Source organism: Erithacus rubecula (genome assembly GCF_903797595.1).
Source record: "Erithacus rubecula genome assembly, contig: scaffold_474_arrow_ctg1, whole genome shotgun sequence".
Lineage (NCBI taxonomy): Eukaryota > Metazoa > Chordata > Aves > Passeriformes > Muscicapidae > Erithacus > Erithacus rubecula.
Genome location: NW_027635866.1, coordinates 37,593 through 64,554, shown reverse-complemented (window position 1 = coordinate 64,554; position 26,962 = coordinate 37,593). Strand labels below are relative to the sequence as shown.

At 49.4% G+C, this 26,962-nt stretch overlaps 2 protein-coding genes across 2 annotated transcripts; one reads left to right on the top strand and one right to left on the bottom strand.

The window, feature by feature from the left end:
- Nucleotides 1-11,558: 11,558 nt before the first annotated feature.
- LOC306816262 (olfactory receptor 14I1-like) lies at nucleotides 11,559-13,453 on the top strand (the record flags this gene model as incomplete). The annotated part of the gene is made up of 3 exons (XM_079332733.1): nucleotides 11,559-11,846; nucleotides 12,656-13,123; nucleotides 13,431-13,453. Exons 2-3 carry the CDS (start codon nucleotides 12,679-12,681, stop codon nucleotides 13,451-13,453), a joined length of 468 nt encoding a protein of 155 aa, XP_079188859.1. The 5' UTR covers nucleotides 11,559-11,846; nucleotides 12,656-12,678.
- A 10,102-nt stretch (nucleotides 13,454-23,555) lies between these two features.
- LOC306816261 (olfactory receptor 14A16-like) lies at nucleotides 23,556-24,488 on the bottom strand (the record flags this gene model as incomplete). The annotated part of the gene is made up of 1 exon (XM_079332732.1): nucleotides 23,556-24,488. One exon carries the CDS (start codon nucleotides 24,486-24,488, stop codon nucleotides 23,556-23,558), a length of 933 nt encoding a protein of 310 aa, XP_079188858.1.
- Nucleotides 24,489-26,962: the final 2,474 nt, after the last annotated feature.

Sequence of the window (26,962 nt, the reverse complement as noted above, 5' to 3'; positions counted from 1 at the left end):
TGGAAAAGATAAAGATGATTGCCCCACCTAGTCTTAAAGATGGCCCATTAGCAGATAGTATGTGCCACAGAGATAAGGGTCACTACCCTACCCAGCTTCAACACATGGTGATAGAATACACATTTTTGTATTTCTGCAACCCAAGACACCTGAAAAGTTCTCTGTGTTTGTGGTTGCTTGTGTTTCCTTGACTGCTGCTACTAGAGTCCTGGCTCTTATTTTTTTGTTTTTCCTTATCTCTTCTAACATACACTTTTTGCGCTTCCCATAACAACTCCTGAAGCCCCCTATCCTGCTGATCTTCCAATTTTTCCAGCTTCTTCCTGATGTCCCCTCAAGACTTAGCTACGAATTGTGTTTTCAAAAGGACCTGCCCTGCTGCTGTATCAGGGTCTGTGCTCGAGTATAATTGCAAATCCATTCTTAGTCTCTCTAGCCATTCTGTCTGAAACTCGTCCTTCTCTTGGTGCTCACTCAGAGCTTTCCCCACACTTTTTTCCCCAGGCACTGCTCCCCGAATTCCTTGGATTATCATCCAGCTGAAATCCTTCATATTCTGTCCATGTTCCACCTCCTGATTTTTCCAATTTGGATCTGCCAGAGGTCATATCTGATCTCCTTGTTCTGGCTCCTGCTGATCTCTTTTCCAAGCCTCTATTCCTGACTCTTTAAGAATTTCTCTCTCTTCCTTTGTAAATTGGAAATATTAAAAAGATTCTTAAAATAGACTGCAATTTCATTCCCCCCCCCCCCACCACCACCCGCCCCCCAGGCCTGCATATTTACTTTTCTCCTGGTTAGGAGGTTCTTTTGAATTCACAGATAGATTTAAAGCTTGACAAATCTAATCTTCAAATGATTTAAACTCTGGCCAATATAAATTGTCTGCATAGATTTTTTCCTTTGTTTATTCAAACATAAAATAATGGATCATTTTCTGCTTGCTTTTTCCTCTTTAGGATTCCCTTTTAACCCAGTATTGTAATATGATCCTCAGTGGACTGTCCTGAGGAATACTGCTCCTCTTCTGGGAACCCCCCTCTTGGTTCCCAGGCATACCAGGTTCTTGTGAATTTTTGTCATAACTCACAACCCCTTGTTCAGAGGTCTTACTCTTCCTCTGACCCATCTATGGTGGCAAAAGACTAAGAAATCCCTTATATCTTAGTGTCCCATGCTCTCCCTTACTTGTTTAGTGGTTCAACTTTCTCACTCAATATTTGCACATAAAATATTTACAATATTTTATCTTTTGCCAAATACTTGTCTCCCTCCTAATTCTCTGATTTTTCTTCTCAATCTATTTTCCCTAACTTTTCTGGCCACTTTCTTCAAACCCTTTAACCACATACAATTTCCATCTGTTTTTCTTCTAAAAAATAATTTAACTAAACTTAGTCACTTCCCCCCTAAGTCATCTCTTCGAGTGTCAACTAGCTCTGTTCTCCTTAAAGACTTTTTCTGTGAGTTCTTGGGCTGGGACCTTCCCTCCCAGTCCCTCCCGAGGTCTTTACTTGTTCTTCCCTTTTGCTTCCCTTTTTTCCTGGCCAGCCTCCTCACAGAAAACTGAAAACACGGTACTGGGAGGCCCCCACTGGCTTTGGCTATCGAACCATCTCAAATATTCCTCCCTCACACACACAAGCACACAGTTTCCACCCCTTTACCCAACCCCGTGGTACTTACACAGTCTGTTTTCCCACACAGCTTTTGTGCACAAGACATTTTACAGGCACTTTACCTTTTGCTGGCACTCCTCCAGGAGCCTTCTTTTAGTATGCATACTATTGCTAGCTTCTTTTGCTTATGCTTCATTTTAATTTGGGACTCATTCTCCAAGAGAGCATGGTCTAGTCTTGGGACCACCTTAACCAATGGTGGGGAGCTCTTTCCCAAAACTAGCTACTCTTCCTTTGGACTGAGTTCCCAGGTTTCGACAACAAATTGTGAATGATGTTCTATTTGTCCAATTAACCAAACAACAAGATTAAATTTAGCTGCAATTTTAAAGAGCAGCAATTATATATAAATTAATATAACCAAAGTATATTAAATACATATAATTGAGTATATACAAAATTTGGTAGTGAGTAATTTAGTATAATTGAGGTTCAAATAAAGCATAAGCAAAACCAACTGGGGTTACACTGACCAGGGGTAGGGTTGGGTTTAGCCCTTCCTCCCATACCAAAACAAACAAGCTAAAAATCTCACTTACATACTCTATGTTAATACATGTTAATACAGAACCTTCTGGAAAGCTCCTCCTGGTTTCTATACCCAAAATCGACATCATTATGTCATGTTGTGCATGCTCCGCTAGTAGTTAGGGGTCTCTCATCCTTTCCCAGGTCTTTATTTCCAGTGAAGTCTCTGTGTCTTCCTCATGTCTGCTGTTTAACCTTGCAGGTAGCACAAGCACACTAAGCTTGGGGTTATGTAACTAAGCATATGTTCCCACATCCAAGTGCGCAATGCGTGGAATCATCCCAATTTGGCCCATTCCAAGGTATAAACTTTTTATTTCTAGATGCTATTATTAAACCTACATGCTTCTTCTAATATTGCCACCGAACATCTGGAGGATCTACTTTGTTCCTTTTCCTTTTTGCTTTGTAACCATTATTTTCCATTGATATGAAGCAACAATTTCGCTAATATAGTTACAATTTAGTTAGCATGAATCACATTTATTACAGTCCCTTAATAGAGATATACCCTTCCCTGCAGTGATTTTGGCTTTGGGATTCAGGTTGTGTGGGGGGAATGCCTGTTTGTGGGGATGGTATTTCCTGTAAGTCTTGGTGTTCAGTCCCCTGCCACTGCTGGTCATTGTGTATTTTAGAGTAATGCTGCCATCTTGTGACAAAAGTTATAATTATAGCAAACTGGTAATCTTGTTCTGTGTTGTTACTCCGACTGTGTTGTTGGCTGCTTTGTTTTAGCTTGCTCAGAATTGGTAGTTGAAGATCAACCCCAAGCTGAAAGAGCCCAGCTGTGTAGGCAGGCTCTTTCCATGTGGCTTCAGTGTGAACCAGGAGAGTTTTGAATACAGAGGGGAACCGGACCACTGTAGGGTGAAAGGACAATGTGAGCTTGGCAAGAGAAATTCAAGGAACTTCCTACCTGCAGTGCTGTGCCTTTGACCCTTGGGAATTTAAGATACAAGGGGCTCATATTTGTGGACTGTCAGAGTTACAGTGTGGTGGTTTGAGCATATTTTGAATTGATGAATAGAAAGGATCCCCCTCCCTCAGTGGTTTGGGCAGGATTCTTGGGAATTTCTGAATCCAGTGAACTATTGTATAGAAAGAGGAAATGCTCATTTTTATTTGAAAGGAATATATAGAACTTCAACAGGGAGGTTGGTAGCTTTGGATTTGGAACAGGCTACATAAGAGGATCTGGACATTCAAGAGAGAAGTGGAATAGCTTGATTTTGCGGGTGTTATGGGGCATTTGGTTGGCACCCCGCGTGGTTACTGTTACAGCAAAGGACTTGTGAAAAACGTTGGTATTGCTTCTCTGAGAGACGACAAGCTCTATGCCCTCAGTGTAAATGGAGGCATCCTAACCAAGCTGATTTTGAACCTGAGATCCTAAAGTTTGTGGCAAATCACATTCAATCCCTGCAACCTGGGCGTGTGTGTGGGAGGAAGATTGGGAAAGAACTGTGAGAGATTGCAAAGAGAGATTTGGGTGGAAATGGGACAGGACAAGAAGGAGGAGATACTGGGATCTGAACAAAGTAGGGGATCCCTAAAGGCAGTCCACTAGGCTGTATTATTGCACATTGGAAAGATGTTGCTGGGCAAGGGGATTCAGAGACAGAGAGACCTTATTAGATTCTGCAAGGACTCGTGGTCCTTTTATATAAACTGGACAATAGAGCAAAGTAGTCACCTAGTAAAACTTTGGATTGTAACACACCATTTCAGCTCTTGCTATTTCTTAGGAGAGAAGTGGGAGAGGTATCATATGCTGATACGCTTTTCTCCCTTTGAGATGACCCTGAATGGCAGAGGGACTGTGGGATCAAGGCTCCATCTGACCCTCTGGTATTGGCCCTAGGAGAAAGAGAATAAGAGAGGAAAGCTTAAGTGGTGTTGTTCAGTGTGCAGTATAGGGCAGAGATGTACAAAATCAGATGAGGTTTACCAGACTGTGGCTCAGGAGTGAGATCTGGAGGACAGTTTGCTCAAGTCTCCCCACATAAGACAGGAAAGGGATGAGGATGCAGACTCAGAGGATGCAGACTCTCCTCTGACCACACACTGGACTAGACAACAGACACAGATATTTCAGGCACCTGTATGACAGGCAGTGGGACCAGAGAGAGAAATGGTATTGGTTAAAGTTCCCTTCTCCACAATCAATGTGGAGGCATGGGAAAAGATTGCTAAAAATTATGCAGTGAACACTGCTAAATGTCTGTGATATATAATAAAACAACACAATCCAGATTGGCACCATATGCAATTATTAGTGGATGCAGTGACCAAGACCAAATAACAATTAATTATAAAAAGAGCAGTGGATCTGGCAGAAGATTATTACAAAACCCAGCAATTGGATGTGAAAAATTATTTTCCATTCCAAAATCTACAGTGGGACCCAAACAGATCAGCTGAATTGAGAGAGCTGGAAAGCTATCAGGAGTGATTTGCAAAGGGCTATTCCCAAAACCATGAATTGGTCAGCTTTATATTGAATCAAGCTGGGGCTCTCTGAGTCACCATCCAAATTCCTCAATAAATTAAGGGATGCAATGGGCTGCCACACATCACTGGACCCTGGGTTTGATGTAGGGATACAGCAGCTTGTTAATTTATTCCTGGGGCAATCTATGGATGACATAAGATGTAAACTTCAAAAGCTTCAGGGGGAGGATGGGACGAACTTAGGGGAGACATGGACAAGGTGTGGAGAGCCTTTAGTAACTGGGAAGAAGGATATAAACAAGGAATGAGGAAGTTCCTAGTATCATAAGTGAGAGGGAGAGAGGAAGATGCAGACAGGGATCACCTAGACAAGGTCTGTCCCAGTTGGGCAGAGACCAGCGTGTGATCTGTAAGAAATATGGTCACTGGAAAAATTAATGTCCAGAATGAAAACAGGGTGACCCTCAGGAAAAGGGAGACCAGGAAAAGGGAAAAGTGATTGCACATGTGAAAGAAGACTGAGGAGGGCCAGGAGATCTCACTGAAAGAGATCCACTGGTTGTAAATTAAAGCTGGAGAGAAAGGGATTAAAAGTGGAATTTCTAGTTGACATGGGGGCAACATATTCAGTTCTGAATAAAACTATGGCACCTGTGGAGAAGGATTATATTACAGTAGTAGGAGGGACTGACCAACTTTAAAAGGCATATTTTTACAAACCATTAAGGTATAGTCTTGGAAAGCAATAGGATATTCATAAATTTCTCTATCTGCCCAGTTTCCTGAGACAACTTTTGGGGAGAGACTTGTTAGAACAATTACAAGTAACCATTAAATTTTAAAATGTGGAAGTTATTCTGGAGGTAAATGATGAACAGTACATAGAGGCATTAATTTTAATGTTAACAGCTGCTCATATGGAGGGAGAAATTAATGAAGAAATAATAAATCAAGTGTTTTCTGGAGTGTGGATCTCCAACGTACCAGGGAGGGTGAAAAATGCACCTCCTATAGTAATTAAACTGAAGGAAAAAAACCCCAATCAGTTAGAATTAAACAGTACCCCTTGAAAAAGGAAGATAGGGAAGGAATTAGTCCAATAGTTGAAAACTTCTTGCAATACGGGTTGTTAAAAGAGCTCCCATCTGAGTTCAACACTTCCATTTTACCAGTCCAAAAACCAGATGAGTCATATGGGATACTACAGAATCTAAGGGCTGTTAACAAAATAACTGAAGATCTCTATCCCATGGCAGCAAACGCATACAGTTGGCTAATGTGCCTAACACCAGAGCTAACTTGGTTTACTGTTTTAGACTTGAAAAATACCTTCTTTTGCTTCCCTCTCCATGAATACAGCCATAAAAATTTTGCATTTGAATGGGAAAACTCGAAAAGTGGGCACAAATCCCAGCTCACATGGATGGTGTTGCCTCTGGGATTTAAAAACTCTCCTACTCCGTTTGGGAAACAACTTGCCAAAGATCTGGAATCCTGGGAGGCTTCCCCAGAAGAAGGAAAGTTACTGAAGTACATGGACAATATCCTCATAGCCACCCAGATGAAAGAGGCATGTGTAGCCTGGACAGTAAGCCTCCTAAACTTTCTAGGACTTCAGGGATACAGGACATCAAAGAAAAAGGCCCAGGTAGTGAACCAAAAGATAATTTATCTGGGTTATGAAATTAGTGTGGGACAATGGACTCTAGGTCAAGATCACAAGGAAGGGATATGTCAAACCCCAAAACCTCAGACAGCGAAGAAACTGTGGACATTCTTAGGAATGACAGGGTGGTGTAGGCTGTGGATACACAGCTATGGGTTGCTTGTAAAACTTCTGTATGCGCTCATTGCAAATGGGAACAGAGGCCTCCAGTGGACAAAAGAGGCCACGTGGGCATTTCACCAGCTGAAGAATGCTGTAATGCCAGCTGCAGCTCTCAGACTCCCAGGGGTAAGCAAACCATCCTTTCTGGTTTCCTGTGAGAAGTAGGGAATTGCCCTGGGGATACTGACCCAGGACCTGAGTCCATACCAGAGAGCAGCTGCTTAATTATCCAAGCAACTGGACACAACAACCAAGGAGTGGCTGGCATGCCTCAGAGCCCTTGCAGCAGTGGTGCTGAATATTCAAGATGTACACAAATCCACCTTGGGCCAGAAAATGACTGTACTGGTGTCTCACACAGTGTCTGCGGTTTTGGAAGTAAAGGTCAGGCACTGGCTCTCCCCACAAAGGTTCCTGAAATGCCAAGCCATCATGGTGGAACAAGACAATGTAGAGATAGTTGTAACTAACATTATAAACCCAGCTTCTTTCCTTAGTGGAAATCAAGAGGAACCAGTACACCAAGGCTGCCTGGAGACTATTGGAGCCTCCAACTCCAGCCTCCCTGATCTGAAGGACACCCCTTTGGATGACACAGAATCTGGTTCACTGATGGAAGCAGCGATGTCATCAGTAGAAAGCGACATGCTGGGTATGCAGTTAGTGCCTGCAAAGAGGCAATAGAGTCTGGACCTTTGTCAATAGATACCTCTGAACAAAAAGCTGAGATAATCCCTCTAACCCAGGTCTAAGAAATCATAAAGAAATGAAAATTAATATTTAAGCAGAGTCAAGCTATGCATTTGAGTTGTACATGCGTATGGAGACATCTGGATAGAAAGCAGACTGTTAAAGTCACAAGGGAGAAAAATCAAATGTGCAGAAAATATTGCAGCTGCTGGAAGCAGTTCAGCTACCTGAGCATGTACCAATTATGCACATTAAGGCACATCAGAAGGTCAGCTCAGAATTGCAGGAAGGAAATGAATGGGCAGGCAGAGAGGCAAAAGAAGCAGCAAAAGGTGAGATGACAATTGAGGGAGCTTTAATTACAGATGGACAGAAGGTAAGCAAGTATGTTTGTTATGTTTTAAAACAGTGCAACTGATAATGGTCTCATTGCTTTAAAAGGCCTTGTTTTTGCAATAAAATATTCACCTTTGCACCTGCCTGAGGACTCTGCATCACTATGGACCCTCATCCACATCAGTCCAAGGATCCACTTTGACCAAATGGGGCCTCATGGCACACATGTGCCACTGGGACATTGCCAGGCCCAGTGGAAACAAGGCTGCATTATTGCACAGCAGGGCCTCATGGCACCCAGGAGAGCACTGTGACACAAGGCAGTCTGGAGAAACCAAGTGGGAGTTGCAAACACAGTGGGGCCTCATGGAAGCCAGGTGCCACTTGGATGTTGCCAGGGCACGTGGAACTCAGTGTGCACTGTGACGCAGCACAGCCTCATGGAATTCAGCAGACAGTTGGAACAACCTGAAATCTCACAAATCCAAGGCTCTAATTTGACCAAGTGGGGCCTCATGGGACACAGGTGCCACTGGGACATTGCCAGGTTTTGTGGAATCCATTGTGACACAGCACAGCCTCATGGAAACACGGGGACCATTGTGACACAATGGAATCTCATGGAAGCAAGTGTCAGTTGTGAACATGGCACGGCCTCATGGAACCCAGGGACAAGTGGGACTGTGCCATGGCTTGTGGAAGCAAGGGGCCATTGAGGCACAGCTTGGAACCCAGGAGAACATTGTGGGGAAATGGATTCTCACAGAAAGAAGGCTCATTGTGACAGTGTGGAATCACAATGACCTCCTGGGTTCCATGAATCTCTGCTTTGTTTACAGCTGACTCTTGGTTCCCCAAGATCCCATGGAGTCACTGTGCTCTGCTGTGATTCATGAGGCTGTGCTGTGTCACACTGGACACTTGCTTCCTCCAAGGCTGGAGATGTCCCAGTGGTACCAAGTTTCCATCAGGCCATGTTTTCTCACAATGGGGCTTCAGTTCCATGAGAATCCATTGTGTCACAATGTTCTCTTTAGTTTTATGAGAGCCTGATGTGTTGACAATTGACTCTTGGTTCCTTGAGGTTTCATTGCATCACAATGGTCTCCTCAGTTGCATCAGGCCCAGCTTTGTCACAATACGTTCCATCCATTTCTAGTGCATCACAATGGTCTCTTGGATTCCATGAGGACCTGCTGTAAAACAGTGGACACTTGGCTCCATGAGTTTCCATTCCATCAGGATGACCTCTTGCATTCCATGAGGCCCTGCAGTGTCACTATGGAGCCTTTGTTCCATGTGTTCCCATTGTGACACAATGGTCTCCAGCACTCTATGAGGTTGCACCATGGAACTGTGGACACTTGGTTCCATAAGATTACATGTTGCCACTCCCAGGAAAATCCAGAAATGCCAGAAGTTTGGGTCCAAAAATGAGACAGAGGAGTCCTTCAACTTCTTTTGAATAAATGGAGAGAGTTCATTGGGGCACACGCCCACGGGGTTTTTCTCTCTTGAGGTTTCAGAGGGTGCAGCCTCCTTCAATCCTAAACTCTCGGCTGCATGTTGCCTTCTTCCTTTCCCCATTGGATGAGGTAATAGGAAGGTACAGCCTCCCCAAACCTGCTGTTCCATATCCCCCCTTGAACCTGGCATTTGCCCCCATAACTCAGAAGGTCAGCCTTGTGAAGACCCTTGCCTGTTTCAGGAGCCAAACTGTCTGGGTCCAGCAACAAACCTGCTGCCCACAGTCAGTAGAAACATTATGACTCATTTCAAAGACCTTAACACCCCATCCCTTCACCCATCAAATGATTTGTAAAGACATTAGCACACATCTTTCCTCTCAGATTGATGTTTCCTGTGCTGCTGACATTGCTTTAAACCCAGGCCTCAGCCTCATCACTCTGCTGTTGCAGTTCCATGGGGAGAGATTGTTGTCTCTTCCCCTTCCATGGGCAGGCCGCTGTTCAGCCATCTCCAGGACAGCAGAGCCCCACCCCACAGCACTGTGCCTGGGTAGACAAAAACCATCACTCCAAATGTCCCCCACCTCCTCCTTCTTCCCAGGCACTTGGCCCTGGCTGTGCGGTTTGCTGGTGGTTGTCACAGGAAAAAGGTGACACTGTGGGGCCACATGGGACCAAGGGTTCATTGTGACACAGCAGGGCCATGTGAAGCCAAGGAACCATTGTGACACTGCAGATCCAAGGAGAATATTGTGAGACCAAAGAAATTCATGGAACCAAGGGTCCACTGAGACATTGTGGGGACTCATGAAACCTACGGGGCATTGTGACACTGCACAGCCTTGTGGAACCAAAGAGACACTGTGGTGACACTGTGGGGACACATGGAACCAAGGATTCCTTTTTGATACTGAGGAACCTCATGGAACCAAGGGTCCATTGTGACACTTTGAAACTACAGAGGTAATTTTTAGAGTACTGAATGTCAAGGAACCAAAAGTGCACCTGACAGATTAAAGTGTCATGGAACCAAAAGGAGCATTGTGACACTGTAAGGCCCCATGGAACCAAAAATCCATTGCGAAAGTACGGAACCTCATGGAACCAAGAGTCCATGGTAATACAGCAATGCCTTATGGAACCAAGGAGTGCAAAGGTCTCAAACATTCCTTGCAGGGTTCTGCCTTGGAGAAGGGGAACCTCCTTGGTGGCACCTTGGGATTGGCACACACCTGAGGAGTGTGTCTCTTTTCGATGGGGAAACTTAAAAGTTTTGGATTACTTAAAAAAACCAAGAAAACATCTTTTGGCCTGACTGCAGTCAGTTATCCAGCAAAGCAGGTCCCAGGTGAATGAGGACAGACAACACGGGGTTGGGGAATGTGAAGCAAGATTGTTCACAGTGGGTCAGACCTCAAGACACAGCTTCTCTGAGCTGGACAGACCTCCTGAGGAGAGAACATGGATTCAATAACAATCACAGAAGGCTGCATCACCTCTGCTCTAAAGAGAACAGTAATAAACTATACCCCTTAAAACACGAATGTGAATTTCTTAGACGCTCTTTGAAATATTTCTTCATAACAGTATCGGGGAATCTCCCTAATGAAGTGCACGAGACCAGAGGGAAATCAAAACAGGACTTGCTTTGTCAGGACTTGCTTGATCCCAGTGAGCCTCATGGTGCCTTTGGTGCTGAGACATTGAACCTCACACCTGAGAGGAGATTGCACAAACCTTTCCAGGAATCAAAGTCAGAAGAAAAACCCAAAGCATTTCAGAGCATTAATGGGTCCCTCTGAGGTCCATCCCCACCACAGGTTCTTCATGGACTCGAAGGAGAGAACTGGAGGCCATGATTGCACAAATTTTTTTTCAGAGACTCAAAGGAAGGAAAAAGGAAAGTACCCTAAAAAACTAAAGTACCTTGAAGCATTAATGAGCCCCACTGAGTGTTGTTACAGACAAAGGATCTCAAGAGACTAATTAAAGCAGATAATTGGAGGCCATGATTGCACAAAGCTCTCAGAGACTCCAAGGCAAAAAGCAAAACCCAAAGTCCTTGGAAACACCTGCATTTCCTGGGAGCATGAAGGAGTCCCCAGGGCCATTCCTGACCAAGGCTCCCCAGGGACTGGTCCCAGCAGATCCCTGAGGCCACTGGGATGTGGGGATGCTGAGGGCAGCACAAGGGGTGACAGTGTCCAGCCTTGCTGGGGCTGTGCCAGGAGGCCCCAGTGCCTCAGGACAAGGTGTCTCCTCAGAGCCCTTGGTGGCACAGACCCTGCTGTGCCCCAGGGCACCAAGACATGGCTTCTCTTTGTCCCCACCTGTCATCTCTGCCTCCAGTTCTTGACTCCCATTGTGGTTTGGGGACACTTTCTCAGTTGTGTCTCTCAGCGGGACCCATTAAAACTTGAAGAAACTTTGTAGTTTGATTCTGACTTGGAGTTCTTGGAAGGTTTCTCCAGCTCCCTCTCAAGGACTGATGTTTAGGGCTTCAGTACAAACCCCAAGAGGGTCATTAAAAGTCATTGTACTGTGTCTGTGATGCTCAGCTGGGCTGGGCTCCTGGCACAGAGTGCCATCCTAGCTATTAAGAAAAGCTTCAAAAGCACATTTCTCTTGATGAGCAGCTCCTCTCCCAGCCCAGCAGGGCTGGGGCACTGCCTGCAGCCACCCCAGGCACAGCACAGAGGCACAGAGAGCTTCAATCAGTCAGGGCTGGGAAGATGCTCAGAAATGATTGGGGCAGAATCACTCCCAGCCCTTGACACAGGAAGCCTCTGGCTGCAGGACAAGGCAGCTGCAGCTCCTGCAGTGATCTCCTAAAGCTGGAACATCCCAATGCCTGCAGACTCTGTGAGTACATTCTCTGATTCTCTCCTGTGTAGAGCAGCCAGGGGTGCCCAGGGCTGTCCTGCAGAGCAGGGTCCTGCAGCCCAGGGCATTGTGCTGGGGCAGGGACTCTGCTGCCTGCCAGGGACAGCTCTCAGCCAGCCCTGGGAGCTGCCCCACCACTGGGGGACAAGGTCTGGGTGGAAGGAGATAGCTGGTAAGGCTTGGAAGTGTTCTCCTTGTGTGGTGAGGATGCTGCATTGTTCAGGACTCATGTGTCATGACTCTAGCAGGACGTTTCACTCCCGAATATTTTGAATTAGATTATACAGGGAGCATAGCAAGGCAGGAGCTGTTATTAAATCTATTGCTCTGGGTTGCCTGGATGGGAAATAGCAGACTGATATTCATCTCTTAGTTCAGGTTGAGAAAAAAAAATAAAAAAAATTCTCCACATCTTAATAAACAAGGTGAAGGGAGAAATCAGCACAGTTTCACTTACAGGCAGCATCACTGTCGCTTTTCCAGCCTCCTCGGGGTTGCTCTGATGCTGCCATCAGAGGCTGCAGAGGCAGAGCTGGCTCTGGGCAGTGCCCTTTGGTGGGAGGGGTATGCAGAGCAGAGCTGAACCCGCAGGGCTGGGCTGGGCTGGGCTCTGGCACTCTGGCACCACTGGCAGGGCCCAGCACTGGGCACAGGGAAGCAGCTGCTGGCAGGGACAGCTCCAGGCAGCAGAGCCCTGGACAGGCAGTGGGGAGAAAGTGCCACCAAGCTGGGCTGGGATATTTAAAGTCTCTCCAAACTGAACTATTCCATGATTAACTTTTTTACAGATCCCTGTCCCAAGCCACAGCAAATGTCCAACAGCAGCTCCATCAGCCACTTCCTCCTGCTGCCATTGGCAGACACGAGGCAGCTGCAGCTCCTGCACTTCTGCCTCTTCCTGGGCATCTCCCTGGCTGCCCTCCTGGCCAACAGCCTCATCATCAGCGCCGTAGCCTGCGGCCACCACCTGCACACCCCCATGTTCTTCTTCCTGCTCAACCTGGCCCTCACTGACCTGGGCTGCATCTGCACCACTGTGCCCAAAGCCATGCACAATTCCCTCTGGGACACCAGGAACATCTCCTACACAGGATGTGCTGCACAGGTGTTTCTGTTTGTGTTCTTTATTTCAGCAGAGTATTTCCTCCTGACCATCATGTGCTATGACCGCTACGTGTCCATCTGCAAACCCCTGCACTACAGGACCCTCCTGGGCAGCAGAACTTGTGCCTACATGGCAGCAGCTGCCTGGGCCAGTGCCTTTCTCAGTGCTCTGCTGCACATGGCCAATACATTTTCCCTGCCGTTGTGCCATGGCAATGCCCTGGGCCAGTTCTTCTGTGAAATTCCACACATCCTTAAGCTCTCCTGCACCAAATCCTACCTCAGGGAACTTCGGCTTCTTGCTGTTAGTGTTTGTTTAGGTTTTGGTTGTTTTGTGTTCATTGTTTTCTCCTATGTGCGGATCTTCAGGGCTGTGCTGAGGATCCCCTCTGAGCAGGGTCGGCACAAAGCCTTTTCCACCTGCCTCCCTCACCTGGCTGTGGTCTCCCTGTTTTTCAGCACTGTCACATTTGCTCACCTGAAGCCCCCCTTCATCTCCTCCCCAACTCTAGATCTGGCACTGTCATTTCTGTACTCAGTGGTGCCTCCAACCTTGAACCCCCTCATCTACAGCCTGAGGAACCAGGAGCTCAAGGCTGCAATGTGGAGACGGATGACTGGGGTGTTTCAGAACCATTATAATGCTGGTCTATTTCTGCAAATCATTTGTAATAAAAGTCACCTCTGAAAAAACTAGTTGGTATGATTCTCTGTGGTTTTATCTTTATTTTACTTTTTCATTTATATTCACAAAGCATTGCCAATTCTTCTGTCCTTTTTGAAATTTTTATTCTCTTTATCTTTGGTGTGGCCCACAAACTGGGTCTAGGAGAAGCTGTGTACCAAAGGATCTTCCTTTCAAGAAAGATTTCTCTAGAGATCCCCCTTCTGTTACCTCCTCCGGAGCTACAGCAGCAGCGTCTCTGTGCAGAAATGGGGTAGTTCAGTGCCAGCACAACAGCTGACCCCTGCAGCAGCAGCACTTGGTGTTGCCAGTGCTGCTCCTGTGCCACTGCCCTGCTGCCCTCCTGCCCCTCGTGTTGCTGCAGGGCCTGAGTGCTCTCAGGGCCGGGCACAGCCCTGGGGGTGGCAGTGCCGGAGCTGCAGCAGGGACAGGCCATGGGCACTGATGGGGCAGCGCTGATGCCTCAGGGCAGGGCCTGGGGGCTCCAGGCTCCTTGGCCAGGCTCTCTCCAGAACACATGGCCAGGCCAATGCTGAGCAGAGAAAACCCCGTGAGCAGCCCCAGGCTGGCCGTGGGCAGGCTGGGGGCAAACAGCATGGCTGGTGCTCTGCAAGGTCCCTGCAAGGGGGAGACCCTGGCAAGGAGCAGCAGAGCAGGGGCTGATCCATCCCCACTGTGCTGGACAGCCCAGGACAGCGTCCCAGAGCGTCCTCATGCACCTGCCAACAACATCCCCCCTCTGCAGCCCTGGCCTCTCCCCCAGCTCACACAGGTGCTGCATCCTTGCAGGCACAGACACGGCAGCACTGGCTCAGGAGCCCCTGTTTGCACTGCACAGAGCAGGCATCAGCACCCCCATGGTGCTGCTGTGGGGAGAGGGAGCTGAGTGAGCACAAATGCCATCAGCTCCTGGGGCCAGCAAGGGCTGGGGGACACCAGGGAAACCACTCAGGTTTGTTGTGGCCTCTGCATTTAGCCAGAAAGTTTGTTCCCATGAGCTGTGAGTTTCCTGTCCCACTGCAGACATTGTTGCTCAGAGCCACCGCTGCCTGGTAGCAACCCCCACAAAGCCCCGAGCATTTCATCTGCTTCACTCTTCCTTTATTTCTTCTTTCCGGAATCACATTTCTGCATCCTGCCCATCTGTGTCCCGTCCCCTGCAAACAGCCCATCCCTATTTTCCCTGTCCTCTATGGCTGCACTTCCCATTTCAGTTTTTGAGCTGGCACCATGGGAACATTGCTTGGGGAGCAGGATCATCCTACAAGTGCTTCAGGAATTGTCTGCAGGCTCCTGCGGTGCCTCGTGCTGCTCCCTTGCCACAGGCACCAAAGGCCAGAGGGACACATCTGAGCTGCTGTGTCTGGGTGTGGGGCTCCCTGTTCTGGGCACTGAGGAGGGGCTGGAGGGGCTCTGCAGGACTGACAGGATGGGCTTGGGGCCTGTGTGGAGAAGCTGAGGAACCTGGACTGCTGGAGCTTCTGAAGAGGAGGCCCAGGGCTCATCCTGCAGCTGTTCCACGTGTGGCTTCAAAGAATCACAGAATCAGCCAGGCTGTTAAAGATCTTGGAAATCATCAAGTCCAACCTGTGCCCTGAAACCACCTTGTCTCCCCTGAGCCTCCTCTTCTTGAGGGTAAACAAGCCCAGCTCCCTCAGCGATTCCTCTCAAGAATTGTGTTACAGACCCCTCACCAGCCTTGTTGCCCTTGTCTGGGCACTCTTTATCCCCTCCATGTCCTTCCTAAATTGGGGACCCAGAACTGGACACAGCTCTCAAGGTGTGGCCTTACCAGTGCTGAGGACAGGGGAAGAATCACTGCCCTGCTCCTGCTGGCCACACCATTCCTGATCCAGGCAAGGTGCCATTGGCCTTCTTGGCAACCTGGGCACACTGTTGGCTCGTGTCCAGCCTGCAGTCTATACCTGCCCACAGCTCTCTTTCTGCTTGGCCACTCTTCACCATTCTCTTCCCAGCCTGGAGTTGTTGTGGCCAAAGTGCAGGGCCTGGAACTTGGTCTTGTTAAACCTCACCTTGTTGGATTTGGGCCCTGGATCCAGCCTGTCCAGGTCCATCTGCAGAGCCCTCCAACCCTCCAGCAGTTCCACACTCACACCCAGTTTGGTGTCATCTGCACATTTGCTGATGGTGCACTCAATTCCCTCATCCAGATCATCAATGCAGATATTGAAATCCACACTGGCTGGCTCTGATCCCTTAGCCATTCTGCAGGTGCCCTGTGATGGCTCTCAAGGTGATCTGTTCCATCACCTTTCTGAGCACCAAGGTTAAGCTGACAGGCCTGGAGTTCCCCAGATCCTCCTTCCAGCCCTTCTTGGGGATGGGATCACATTGGCACCTCCAGCCCTCTGGGACCTCCCTGGTGAGCCAGGACTGATGATAAATGATGGAGAGGAGCTTTTTCCTTTTTTTAATTTTTTAAGCAATTTGAAAATTTTAATTTTCCTCACTGCAAACAGACACACTTCTCAGGTGTGTGCCACCCCAAGGTGCCAGTGAGGACGTTCCCTTTCCTCAAGGCAGAACCCTGCAAAGAATGTTTGAGATCTTTGCACTTCTTCGTTCCTTGAGACCTTGAAGTGTCACAAAGACCCCTTGGTTCCATGAGGTTCCAGACTGTTGCAGTGGATATTTGTGTCCATGGGACCCCATGGTGTCACAATGCTCTTTTTGGTTCTGAATTACCAAAATATGATTATTGGTCTAATACCAATACTCAACTGTGACAGACAAAAGACTCTCTAACAGTTTAAAGTTAAAAAGTGTATGTTTATTCAGTGCTGGGCAGCAGCGCGAGGTAATCCTTTAAAATGCACTGCAAAATCACAGGTGATCACAAAGTCTGTTTATTAGCAAAAGATTCAAACAAATACATATGCATAATAACAGCCCCTCCCATTCCCCACTTCCTATGATAATTAGTTTGAATAGCTATTAAGCATGCGAGATTGACTTCTTAAATTAAGTCTGGGGTCGTTTTCATGGGGAGGGATCTTAAAGGAGGAAGTAAGGTGAGTCTTCCTCACCCTAAACTCTTGACCTTTTCTATCACTGACAATATAAATGATTTCTAGGGATAGTCCTATTTTCCAAAGAATGGGTTTCTGGTTGCATTGTCTATGTTCCTTTGGATCTGCTTGCTAGTTTCGTCTTTTCCCATTGTAAGCGCAGCTGAGCAAACATGAAATGACAGACAATCAATTATTTAAGTTTCAGATAGCTACTCCCTTCTAACTTTTAATTGTTTTCAGCAAGGTAACTAAAATCCTAATATTCTAAGATTAGTGTTTCAGTTCCATGAGGCCTTGATTTGTCACAGTGGACTTTTGGTTTCTTGGGGCTCTGTACTCTCAACAATCGTCTCTGTAGTCCTAAAGTGTCACAATGGACCCTTGATTCCATGAGGTTCCTCAGTGTCAAAGTGGAATCCTTGGTTCCATGTGGCCCCAAAGTTTCACCATGGTCTCCTTAGCTCTGACAAGGCCATGCAGTGTCACAATGGCCCAGAGGTTTCATGAGTCCCCACAAGGATCCAGTGGACCCTTGGTTCCATGAGTTTCCCAGTGTCCAGTGTCACAATGGTGTTTTGCATCCGCAGTGTCACAATGGTTCCTTGGCTTCACGTGGCTCTGCTGTGTCACAATGAACTCCTGGTTCCATGGGGCCCCACCGTATCACAGTGGTCTCCTTCTTCCTGTGGTAACCAGAAGCAAACCCTTCTGGCAGGGCCAAATGCCTGTGAAGATGGAGGAAGGAGGGCACATTTCCAGTGATGGCTTTTGTCTTCCAAAAAGACAAAAAAGACAGGACACAGTGCTGTGGGGTGGGGCCCTGTTCTCCTGGAGAAGGCTGAACACCAGGCTGCCCATGGAAGGGGGAAGAGACAACAACCTCTGCCCATGAAACCGTAACAGCAGAGAGGTCAGGCCAAAGGCTGGGCTTAAAAGACCGTCAGCAGCACAGGAAACATCAGTCTGAGAGGAAAGATGTATGCTAATGTTTTTACAAATCATTTGATGGGTGAAGGGATGAATGCTAAGGTGTTAGAAATTTGTCATAACTTTTCTACTGAATTTTGGCAGCAGATTTTTTATGGGGCCCAGACAGCTTGGCTCCTGAAGCAGACAAGGGTCTGCACAAGGCTTAACTTCTGAATTTTGTAGGAAAATGCCAGGTTTGAGGGGGAATATGGGGCAGGCAGGTTGGGAAGGCTGTACCTTCCCTGTACCTCAGCCAGTGGGGAAAAGAAGAGGGCAACGTGCAGCTGGGACTTTAGGATAAAAGGAGGCTGAGCCCTCTGAAACCTCAAGAGAGAAAACCCTACGGACATGTGCCCTGGTGAAATCTCTTCATTTATTCAAATAAGGTTGAAGAACTCCTCTGTCTCCTTTTTGGACATAAACCTTGGGTTTGTGGATTTTCCTGACAGGGACAACATGAATCTCATGGGACCAAATGTCCACAGTTTCACAGAAAAGGCTCACAGAGCACTGGAGACCATTGTGTTGCAATGGGAACACATGGAACAAAGGCTGCACTATGACACTGCAGGGCCTCATGGAATCCAAGTGAGGATTGTGATACAATGGAATCTCATGGAACCAAGGTTCAAGTATGACAAAGCTGGGTCTGATGGAATCAAGAAGACCACTGTGATGCAATGGAATCACTAAGAACGAAGGATCAATTGTCAACATAGCAGGAGACCCAAGCTTGGTAGCAAGACGAAGGAATTTCCTTCCCAGGGCAGGGCTGTGGTGCAGCACATCACCCAAAATTAGTCTGGAGCAGCCCAAGGCAATGAGGTTTAAATGATCCCCCTCATTGCGCAGGATCTCTGTGGCTTCTCCTCCCTGTTGGATTCCTGAGCTGTGAAGCCACTCAAAACGGCCTCCTCCACGAGGTTCTACTGTAGAAATGGCCAACTTGACCTCCATTGACAGCTTGCTGGCCCAGCCATGGAGGCACAGCCCCTGTGCAGCCCAGCCCAGGACAGGAGCATTGCAGGTGGGAACGGCCCCTGTGCCGTGGTGCCACAGCAGCCCTGGGGCTCTGTGCCCCATGGCCTCCCTGCTGGGCAGCCTCTGCCAGCTCCTGCACAGCCCGTGGCACCTGTGGGCTGCACTGACAGCCCTGCCCCGGGCTCTGCTGGGCTCTGAGCCTGCAGAGAGGCCGGGCAGGGCTGGCCATGGCCGGGAACATGCCCTGAGCCCTGCAGGAGGATGGAGCTGGGCCACAGCCAAACTCAGCCCAGGGCACACCTGGGCTCAGCAGCCAGGGCTGGCAAGGGCTGGGGACAGAGGCTGGTGCTGACAAATGTCCTGGGCCCCCTCCCTGCTCTGTCCATGCCACCAAGGGCACAGAGCAGCCTCCTCTCTGGGCCACTTGCCTGTTTCCAATGCCTTCCACAGGCACTGGCCCTGCCCCACAAGGGCTGGGCCAAGTCCTGACCCTGCACGCTCAGCAGGCTGAGATGGACACTGCTGCTTTCTCTGGCAGGCTCTCTCAGGCCAGCCCAGCTCCCTGCAAGCTGTGCCAGCTGCCCTGAGCTCTGTGCAGCACCAAGGGCCTCTCCCCAGCCCAGCCCAGCCGGCTCTGGCCCCACAGCTCTGCTCAGGGCAGGGGGCTCTGGGCAGTGGCCCCACGGCCTCAGCCCCTGGCAAGAGCACAGCAGCAGCTGCAGCTCAGACAGGACTCAGCCCCAGCCACAGGCACGGTGCTTGGCCAAGGCAAAGGGAGGCTCCCTATGTGCCCTGCTCCCCTCTCCCTGAGCTCCTGAGAGCTCTGCAGCCCCTGCTGCCATCCCATCTGCCCAGGCCAGCACAACAGCCCTGGCCTTGGAGCCCTGCAGAGCTGCTCCTGCTCCAGGCCCAGGGCCCATCCCAGAGCTGGGGCAGCCACAAAGCTGTGCCCATTTCTGTTCATTCCTGCTCTGATGAGGATGGATCCTCAGCCACTGGGATGATGCTCATGAATTTTATTACTACAGAGGCCTTATTTTTCTTGAGCTCTTCATTTCAGGAATTCTGTGACAAAGACTCATAAACATTTTTTCAAAACATGCAAACAAGAAAAGCCCTTAGGAATAATTTAGGTTTTCAATTCTTTTGTGGTTAATTAGACAGATTTCAGAAGTGTATTCCAAGTGAACATAATATATTGAAAACAATGCAAAGACAAGAATTTTGTCCTTCTTTATTTTCTGTTTATACATGAATATCCGCAATGCCCAATTGATATTGACCGCCAGCAACTTTTAATGCACTCTGAATAGATATGAAAATCAAAATCCTTCATGGCTGAAAATCAATAACACTTTGTCACCACCCTCTCTCTCCAGTTAATCTCATTCAAGCCCTGGGACACCTATGGATCAGGAATGGAGTGGCCAGCAGGACCCTGTGCCTGGCACTGTTTGGGCAGCACCTTGAGTGCTGCATCCATTTTTGGGTTCCCCAGTTTAGGAAGGACATGGAGAGGCTGCAGTGTGTCCAGAGAAGGGCAACGAGGCTGATGAGGGGTCTGGAACACAAGTCCTGTGAGGAGCAGCTGAGGGAGCTGGGGATGTTTATCCCCCAGAGGAGGAGGCTCAGGTGAGACCACATAACTGTCTACAACTCCCTGACAGGAGAGTGCAGACAGGTAAAGGTGAGGCTCTTCTGTCAGGGAACAGTGAAAGGACAAAACCACACAGTTATAAGATGCACCAGGGTAGTTATAGGCTGGACATCAGGAAATATTCTTGAATAAAAGGGTGATCGAGCATTGGAATAGGCTGCCCAGGGAGGTGGGTGAGTTACCATCACTAGAGGTATTTAAGGAAAGACTGGATGTGGCACTGAGTGCCATGGTCTGGGTGACAAGGTGGTGCTGTGTCACAGGTTAGAATTGATGCCCTCCTAGCTCTTTTGCTGGGTGATTCTGTGATTACTGTGACACTGCAGGGCTCTGGGGAAGCAAGGGGCCATTGTGACACTGCAGGGCCTCATGGAACTGAGAGGACCAGAGTGACACTGTGTACGACATGGCACCACAGAGCCAAGGGGCCACTGTGACACTGTGGGGCTACAGGGAAGCAAGGAGTCCATGGTGACAGTCTGGGTCCTCATCGAACCACAGAGGCCACTGTGACACTGCAGGGCCTTGTGGGACCCAGGGGCCATTGTGACACTGCCGAACCAAGGAAAGGCTTGTGACAGCCTGGGGCCTGGTAGAACAAAGGGGCCATTGTTCCACTGCAAGGACTCTTGGAAGTGAGGGAACAATTGTGACACTGTGTTGCCCCATGGAACCAAGGGTTCCTAGTGACACTGAAGGATCTTGTGTAACCAGGGCTCCATTGTGACACTGTAGCACCAAGGAATTCATGGTGGCACTCGGAGGCCTCATGGAACCAAGGGGCCACTGTGACACTGCAGGGACTTGTGGGACCATGCAGAGCATTGTGACAGAGCAGGACCTCATGTAATGATTGTGACACTGCAGGGCCCATGGGACCAAGGGGCCAGTGCTGCTCCTCAGGGACTCCTGGAATTAAGGAAACATGTTTGACACCGTGGTGCCCCTTGGGACCAAGAGGCCATTGTGACACTGTGGGACCAAGGAAAGCATTGCTGCACTGCGAGACCTCATGGAACCAAGGATCCACTGCGACTTTGGAGGGCCCCAGTTTCAAGGGACCTTGCGTCACCAAGGGCTCCCATGGAAACAGAGGGACATTGTATCACTGGGAGGCCTCACGGAATCATGGAGATCATTGTGACACTGCAGGGTCACATGGAACTGTGGTGACATCAAGTTGGCTGTGAGTGTTGATCTACTAGAGGCTTGGAAGGCTTTTCAGAGGGATTCAGAGCCAAAATCCAACAAGGTGAGGTTTACCAAGACCAAGTGCTGGATTCTGCACTTTGGCGACAACAACCCCTGCAGTGCTACAGGCTGGGGTCAGAGTGGCTGGACAGAAGCCAGGCACAAAGGGACCTGAAGGCACTGACAGACAGCAGGCTGGACATGAACCAGCAGTGTGTTTAGGTGGACAAAAAGGCATGGTGTGGCCAGCAGTTCTGGGCCCCACAATTTAGAAAGGACATGGAGGGGTTGGAGTGTGTCCAGAGAAGGGCAACAAGGCTGGTGAGGGGTCTGGAACACAAGCGCTGTGAGGAGTGGTTGAGGGAGCTGTGTTTGTTTATCCTGGAGAAGAGGACGCTCAGGGGAGACAAGGTGTTGTCAGGGCACAGGTTGGACTTGATGATTTCCAAGATCTTTTCCAGCCTTGCTGATTCTGTGATTCTCTGAAACCACCCCTGGAGCAGTTGCAGGATGAGCCTTGGACCTCCTCTTCAGAAGCTCCAGCAGCCCAGGTCCCTCAGCTTCTCCACACAGCCCCAAAGCCCATCCTGTCAGTCCTGCAGAGCCTCTCCAGCCCCTCCTCACTGCCCAGAACAGGGAACCCCACACCCAGACACAGCAGCCCAGATGTGCCCCCCTGGCCTGTGGTGCCTCTGGCAAGGGAGCAGCACGAGGCACCGCAGTAGCCTGCAGACAATTCCTGAAGCACTTGTAGGATGATCCTGCTCCCAAGGGACGTTCCCATGGTACCAGTTTAGGAACTGAAATGGGGAGTGGGGTTGGAGAAGAAAGGGCAGACAGGGATGGGGTTATTGTTCATGAGGGCACAGAGGTGGGCAGTATGAAAAAATCTGGAACTGGGATATTAAGAGAGCAGTTGTGAACAAAAGGAAATTCTCAGGGCAGTTTGGGGGTGGCTGCCAGGCATCCCTGGCTCTGAGAAACAACATCTGCAGTGGGACAGGGAACTCAGAGCTCATGGGAACAAACTTTCTGGCTGAATGCAGAGGCCATGACAAACCTGACTGGTTTCCCTCTCGTGCCCCTAGCCCTTGCTGGCCCCAGGGGCTGATGGCATTTGTGCTCACTCAGCTCCATCTCCCCACAGCAGCACCATAGGGGTGCTGATGCCTGCTCTGTGCAGTGCAAACAGGGGCTCCTGAGCCAGTGCTGCAGTGTCTGTGCCTGCAAGGATGCAGCACCTGTGTGAGCTGGGAGAGAGGCCAGGGCTGCAGAGGGGGGATGTTGTTGGCAGGTGCATGAGGACGCTCTAGGACGCTGCCCTGGGCTGTCCAGCGCAGTGGGGATGGATCAGCCCCTGCTCTGTTGATCCTTGCCAGGGTCTCCCCCTTGCAGGGGCCTTGCAGAGCACCAGCCATGCTGTTTGCCCCCAGCCTGCCTACGGCCAGCCTGGGGCTGCTCACGGGGTTTTCTCTGCTCAGCATTGGCCTGGCCATGTGTTCTGGAGAGAGCCTGGCCAAGGAGCCTGGAGCCCCCAGGCCCTGCCCTGAGGCGTCAGCACTGCCCCAGCAGTGCCCATGGCCTGTCCCTGCTGCAGCTCCGGCACTGCCACCCCCAGGGCTGTGCCCGGCCCCGAGAGCACTCAGGCCCTGCAGCAACACGAGGGGCAGGAGGGCAGGAGGGCAGTGGCAAGGGAGCAGCACTGGCAACACCATGTGCTGCTGCTGCTGGGCACAGCTGCTGTGCCATCACTGATCTGCCCCAGCTCTGCACACAGACATTCGTGCTGCAGCTCCAGAGAAGGGAACAAAAGGGGGATCTCTGGAGAAAACTTTGCTGGGAGATCCTTTAGTTCCTTTGAAACCACTGGGAGCACAGGGCCTCATGGACATAGTCTCCAGACACAGGGAATGTGGAGAGAAACAAAAAGAGTAATGGCACAAACAATGACATTTTTTTATGGAAAAAAATAGAAAAGCAGAACAACGAAAGAAACTCCAAAGCCAAAACAAGAAAAACTATGAAAAACAACTTTTATTACATGTGATTTGCATAAATAGGCCAGAAATTTAATGTTCCTGAAATCGTTGTGTCATCAGTCTCCACACAGCAGCCTTGAGATCCTGGTTCCTCAGGCTGTAGATGAGGGGGTTCAGAGCTGGAGGCACCACTGAGTACAGAATTGACAGGGCTAGATCTAGGGATCGGGAGGAGATGGAGTGGGGCTTCAGGTAGGCCAATGTGCCAGTGCTAATGAACAGGGAGACCACAGCCAGGTGAGGGAGGCAAGTGGAAAAGGCTTTGTGCCGTCCCTGCTCAGAGGGGATCTTCAGCACGACCCTGAAGATCTGCACATAGGAGAAAACAATGAACACAAAGCAAACAAATGATAAACAGGCACTAACAACAAGAAGCCAAACTTCCCTGAGGTAGGATTTGGAGCAGGAGAGCTTGAGGATCTGGGGGATTTCACAGAAGAACTGGTCCAGGGCATTGCCCTCACACAGGGGCAGGGAAAATGTGTTGGCTGTGTGCAGCAGTGAATAGAGAACGGCACTGGCCCAGGCAGCTGCTGCCATGTAGGCACAAGTTCTGCTGCCCAGGAGGGTCCTGTAGTGCAGGGGTTTGCAGATGGACACGTAGCGGTCATAGCACATGATGGTCAGAAGACAGTACTCTGCTGAAATGAAACACACTAAGAAAAAGACCTGAGCAGCACATCCTGCATAGGAGATGTTCCTGGTGTCCCAGAGGGAATTGTGCATGGCTTTGGGGACAGTGGTGCAGATGCAGCCCAGGTCAGTGAGGGCCAGGTTGAGCAGGAAGAAGAACATGGGGGTGTGCAGGTGGTGGCCGCAGGCTACGGCGCTGATGATGAGGCTGTTGGCCAGGAGGGCAGCCAGGGAGATGCCCAGGAAGAGGCAGAAGTGCAGGAGCTGCAGCTGCCTCGTGTCTGCCAATGGCAGCAGGAGGAAGTGGCTGATGGAGCTGCTGTTGGACATTTGCTGTGGCTTGGGACAGGGATCTGTAAAAAAGTTAATCATGGAATAGTTCAGTTTGGAGAGACTTTAAATATCTCAGCCCAGCTTGGTGGCACTTTCTCCCCACTGCCTGTCCAGGGCTCTGCTGCCTGGAGCTGTCCCTGCCAGCAGCTGCTTCCCTGTGCCCAGTGCTGGGCCCTGCCAGTGGTGCCAGAGTGCTAGAGCCCAGCCCAGCCCAGCCCTGCGGGTTCAGCTCTGCTCTGCATACCCCTCCCACCAAAGGGCACTGCCCAGAGCCAGCTCTGCCTCTGCAGCCTCTGATGGCAGCATCAGAGCAACCCCGAGGAGGCTGGAAAAGCGACAGTGATGCTGCCTGTAAGTGAAACTGTGCTGATTTCTCCCTTCACCTTGTTTATTAAGATGTAGAGAATATTTTTTAATTTTTTTTTTCTCAACCTGAACTGAGAGATGAATATCAGTCTGCTATTTCCCATCCAGGCAACCCAGAGCAGTAGATTTAATAACAGCTCCTGCCTTGCTATGCTCCCTGTATAATCTAATTCAAAATATTCGGGAGTGAAACGTCCTGCTAGAGTCATGACACATGAGTCCTGAACAATGCAGCATCCTCACCACACAAGGAGAACACTTCCAAGCCTTACCAGCTATCTCCTTCCACCCAGACCTTGTCCCTCAGTGCTGTCAGCAGCTCCCAGGGCTGGCTGAGAGCTGTCCCTGGCAGGCAGCAGAGTCCCTGCCCCAGCACAATGCCCTGGGCTGCAGGACCCTGCTCTGCAGGACAGCCCTGGGCACCCCTGGCTGCTCTACACAGGAGAGAATCAGAGAATATACTCACAGAGTCTGTAGGCACTGGGATGTTCCAGCTTTAGGAGATCATTGCAGAAGCTGCAGCTGCCTTGTCCTGCAGCCAGAGGCTTCCTGTGTCAAGGGCTGGGAGTGATTCTGCCCCAATCATTTCTGAGCATCTTCCCAGCCCTGACTGATTGAAGCTCTCTGTGCCTCTGTGCTGTGCCTGGGGTGGCTGCAGGCAGTGCCCCAGCCCTGCTGGGCTGGGAGAGGAGCTGCTCATCAAGAGAAATGTGCTTTTGAAGCTTTTCTTAATAGCTAGGATGGCACTCTGTGCCAGGAGCCCAGCCCAGCTGAGCATCACAGACGCAGTACAATGACTTTTAATGACCCTCTTGGGGTTTGTACTGAAGCCCTAAACATCAGTCCTTGAGAGGGAGCTGGAGAAACCTTCCAAGAACTCCAAGTCAGAATCAAACTACAAAGTTTCTTCAAGTTTTAATGGGTCCCGCTGAGAGACACAACTGAGAAAGTGTCCCCAAACCACAATGGGAGTCAAGAACTGGAGGCAGAGATGACAGGTGGGGACAAAGAGAAGCCATGTCTTGGTGCCCTGGGGCACAGCAGGGTCTGTGCCACCAAGGGCTCTGAGGAGACACCTTGTCCTGAGGCACTGGGGCCTCCTGGCACAGCCCCAGCAAGGCTGGACACTGTCACCCCTTGTGCTGCCCTCAGCATCCCCCCACATCCCAGTGGCCTCAGGGATCTGCTGGGACCAGTCCCTGGGCAGCCTTGGTCAGGAATGGCCCTGGGGGCTCCTTCATGCTCCCAGGAAATGCAGGTGTTTCCAAGGACTTTGGGTTTTGCTTTTTGCCTTGGAGTCTCTGAGAGCTTTGTGCAATCATGGCCTCCAATTATCTGCTTTAATTAGTCTCTTGAGATCCTTTGTCTGTAACAACACTCAGTGGGGCTCATTAATGCTTCAAGGTACTTTAGTTTTTTAGGGTACTTTCCTTTTTCCTTCCTTTGAGTCTCTGAAAAAAAATTGTGCAATCATGGCGTCCAGTTCTCTCCTTCAAGGAGTCCATCAGGAACCTGTGGTGGGGATGGACCTCAGAGGGACCCATTAATGCTCTGAAATGCTTTGGGTTTTTCTTCTGACTTTGATTCCTGGAAAGGTTTGTGCAATCTCCTCTCAGGTGTGAGGTTCAATGTCTCAGCACCAAAGGCACCATGAGGCTCACTGGGATCAAGCAAGTCCTGTTTTGATTTCCCTCTGGTCTCGTGCACTTCATTAGGGAGATTTCCAGATACTGTTATGACGAAATATTTCAAAGAGCTTCTAAAAAATTCCCATTTCCTGTTTTAAGGAGTATATTTTATTACTGTTCTTTTTAGAGCAGAGGTGATGCAGCCTTCTGTGATTGATATTGAGTCCATGTTTTCTCCTAGGGAGGTCTGTCCAGCTCAGAGAAGCTGTGTCTTGAGGTCTGACCCACTGTGAACGATCTTGCTCCACATTCCCCAATCCCATGTTGTCTGTCCTCATTCACGTGGGACCTGCTTTGCTGGATAACTGACTGCAGTCAGGCCAAAAGATGTTTTCTTGGTTTTTTAAAGTAATCCAAAACTTTTAAGTTTCCCCATCGAAAAGAGACACACTCCTCAGGTGTGTGCCAATCCCAAGG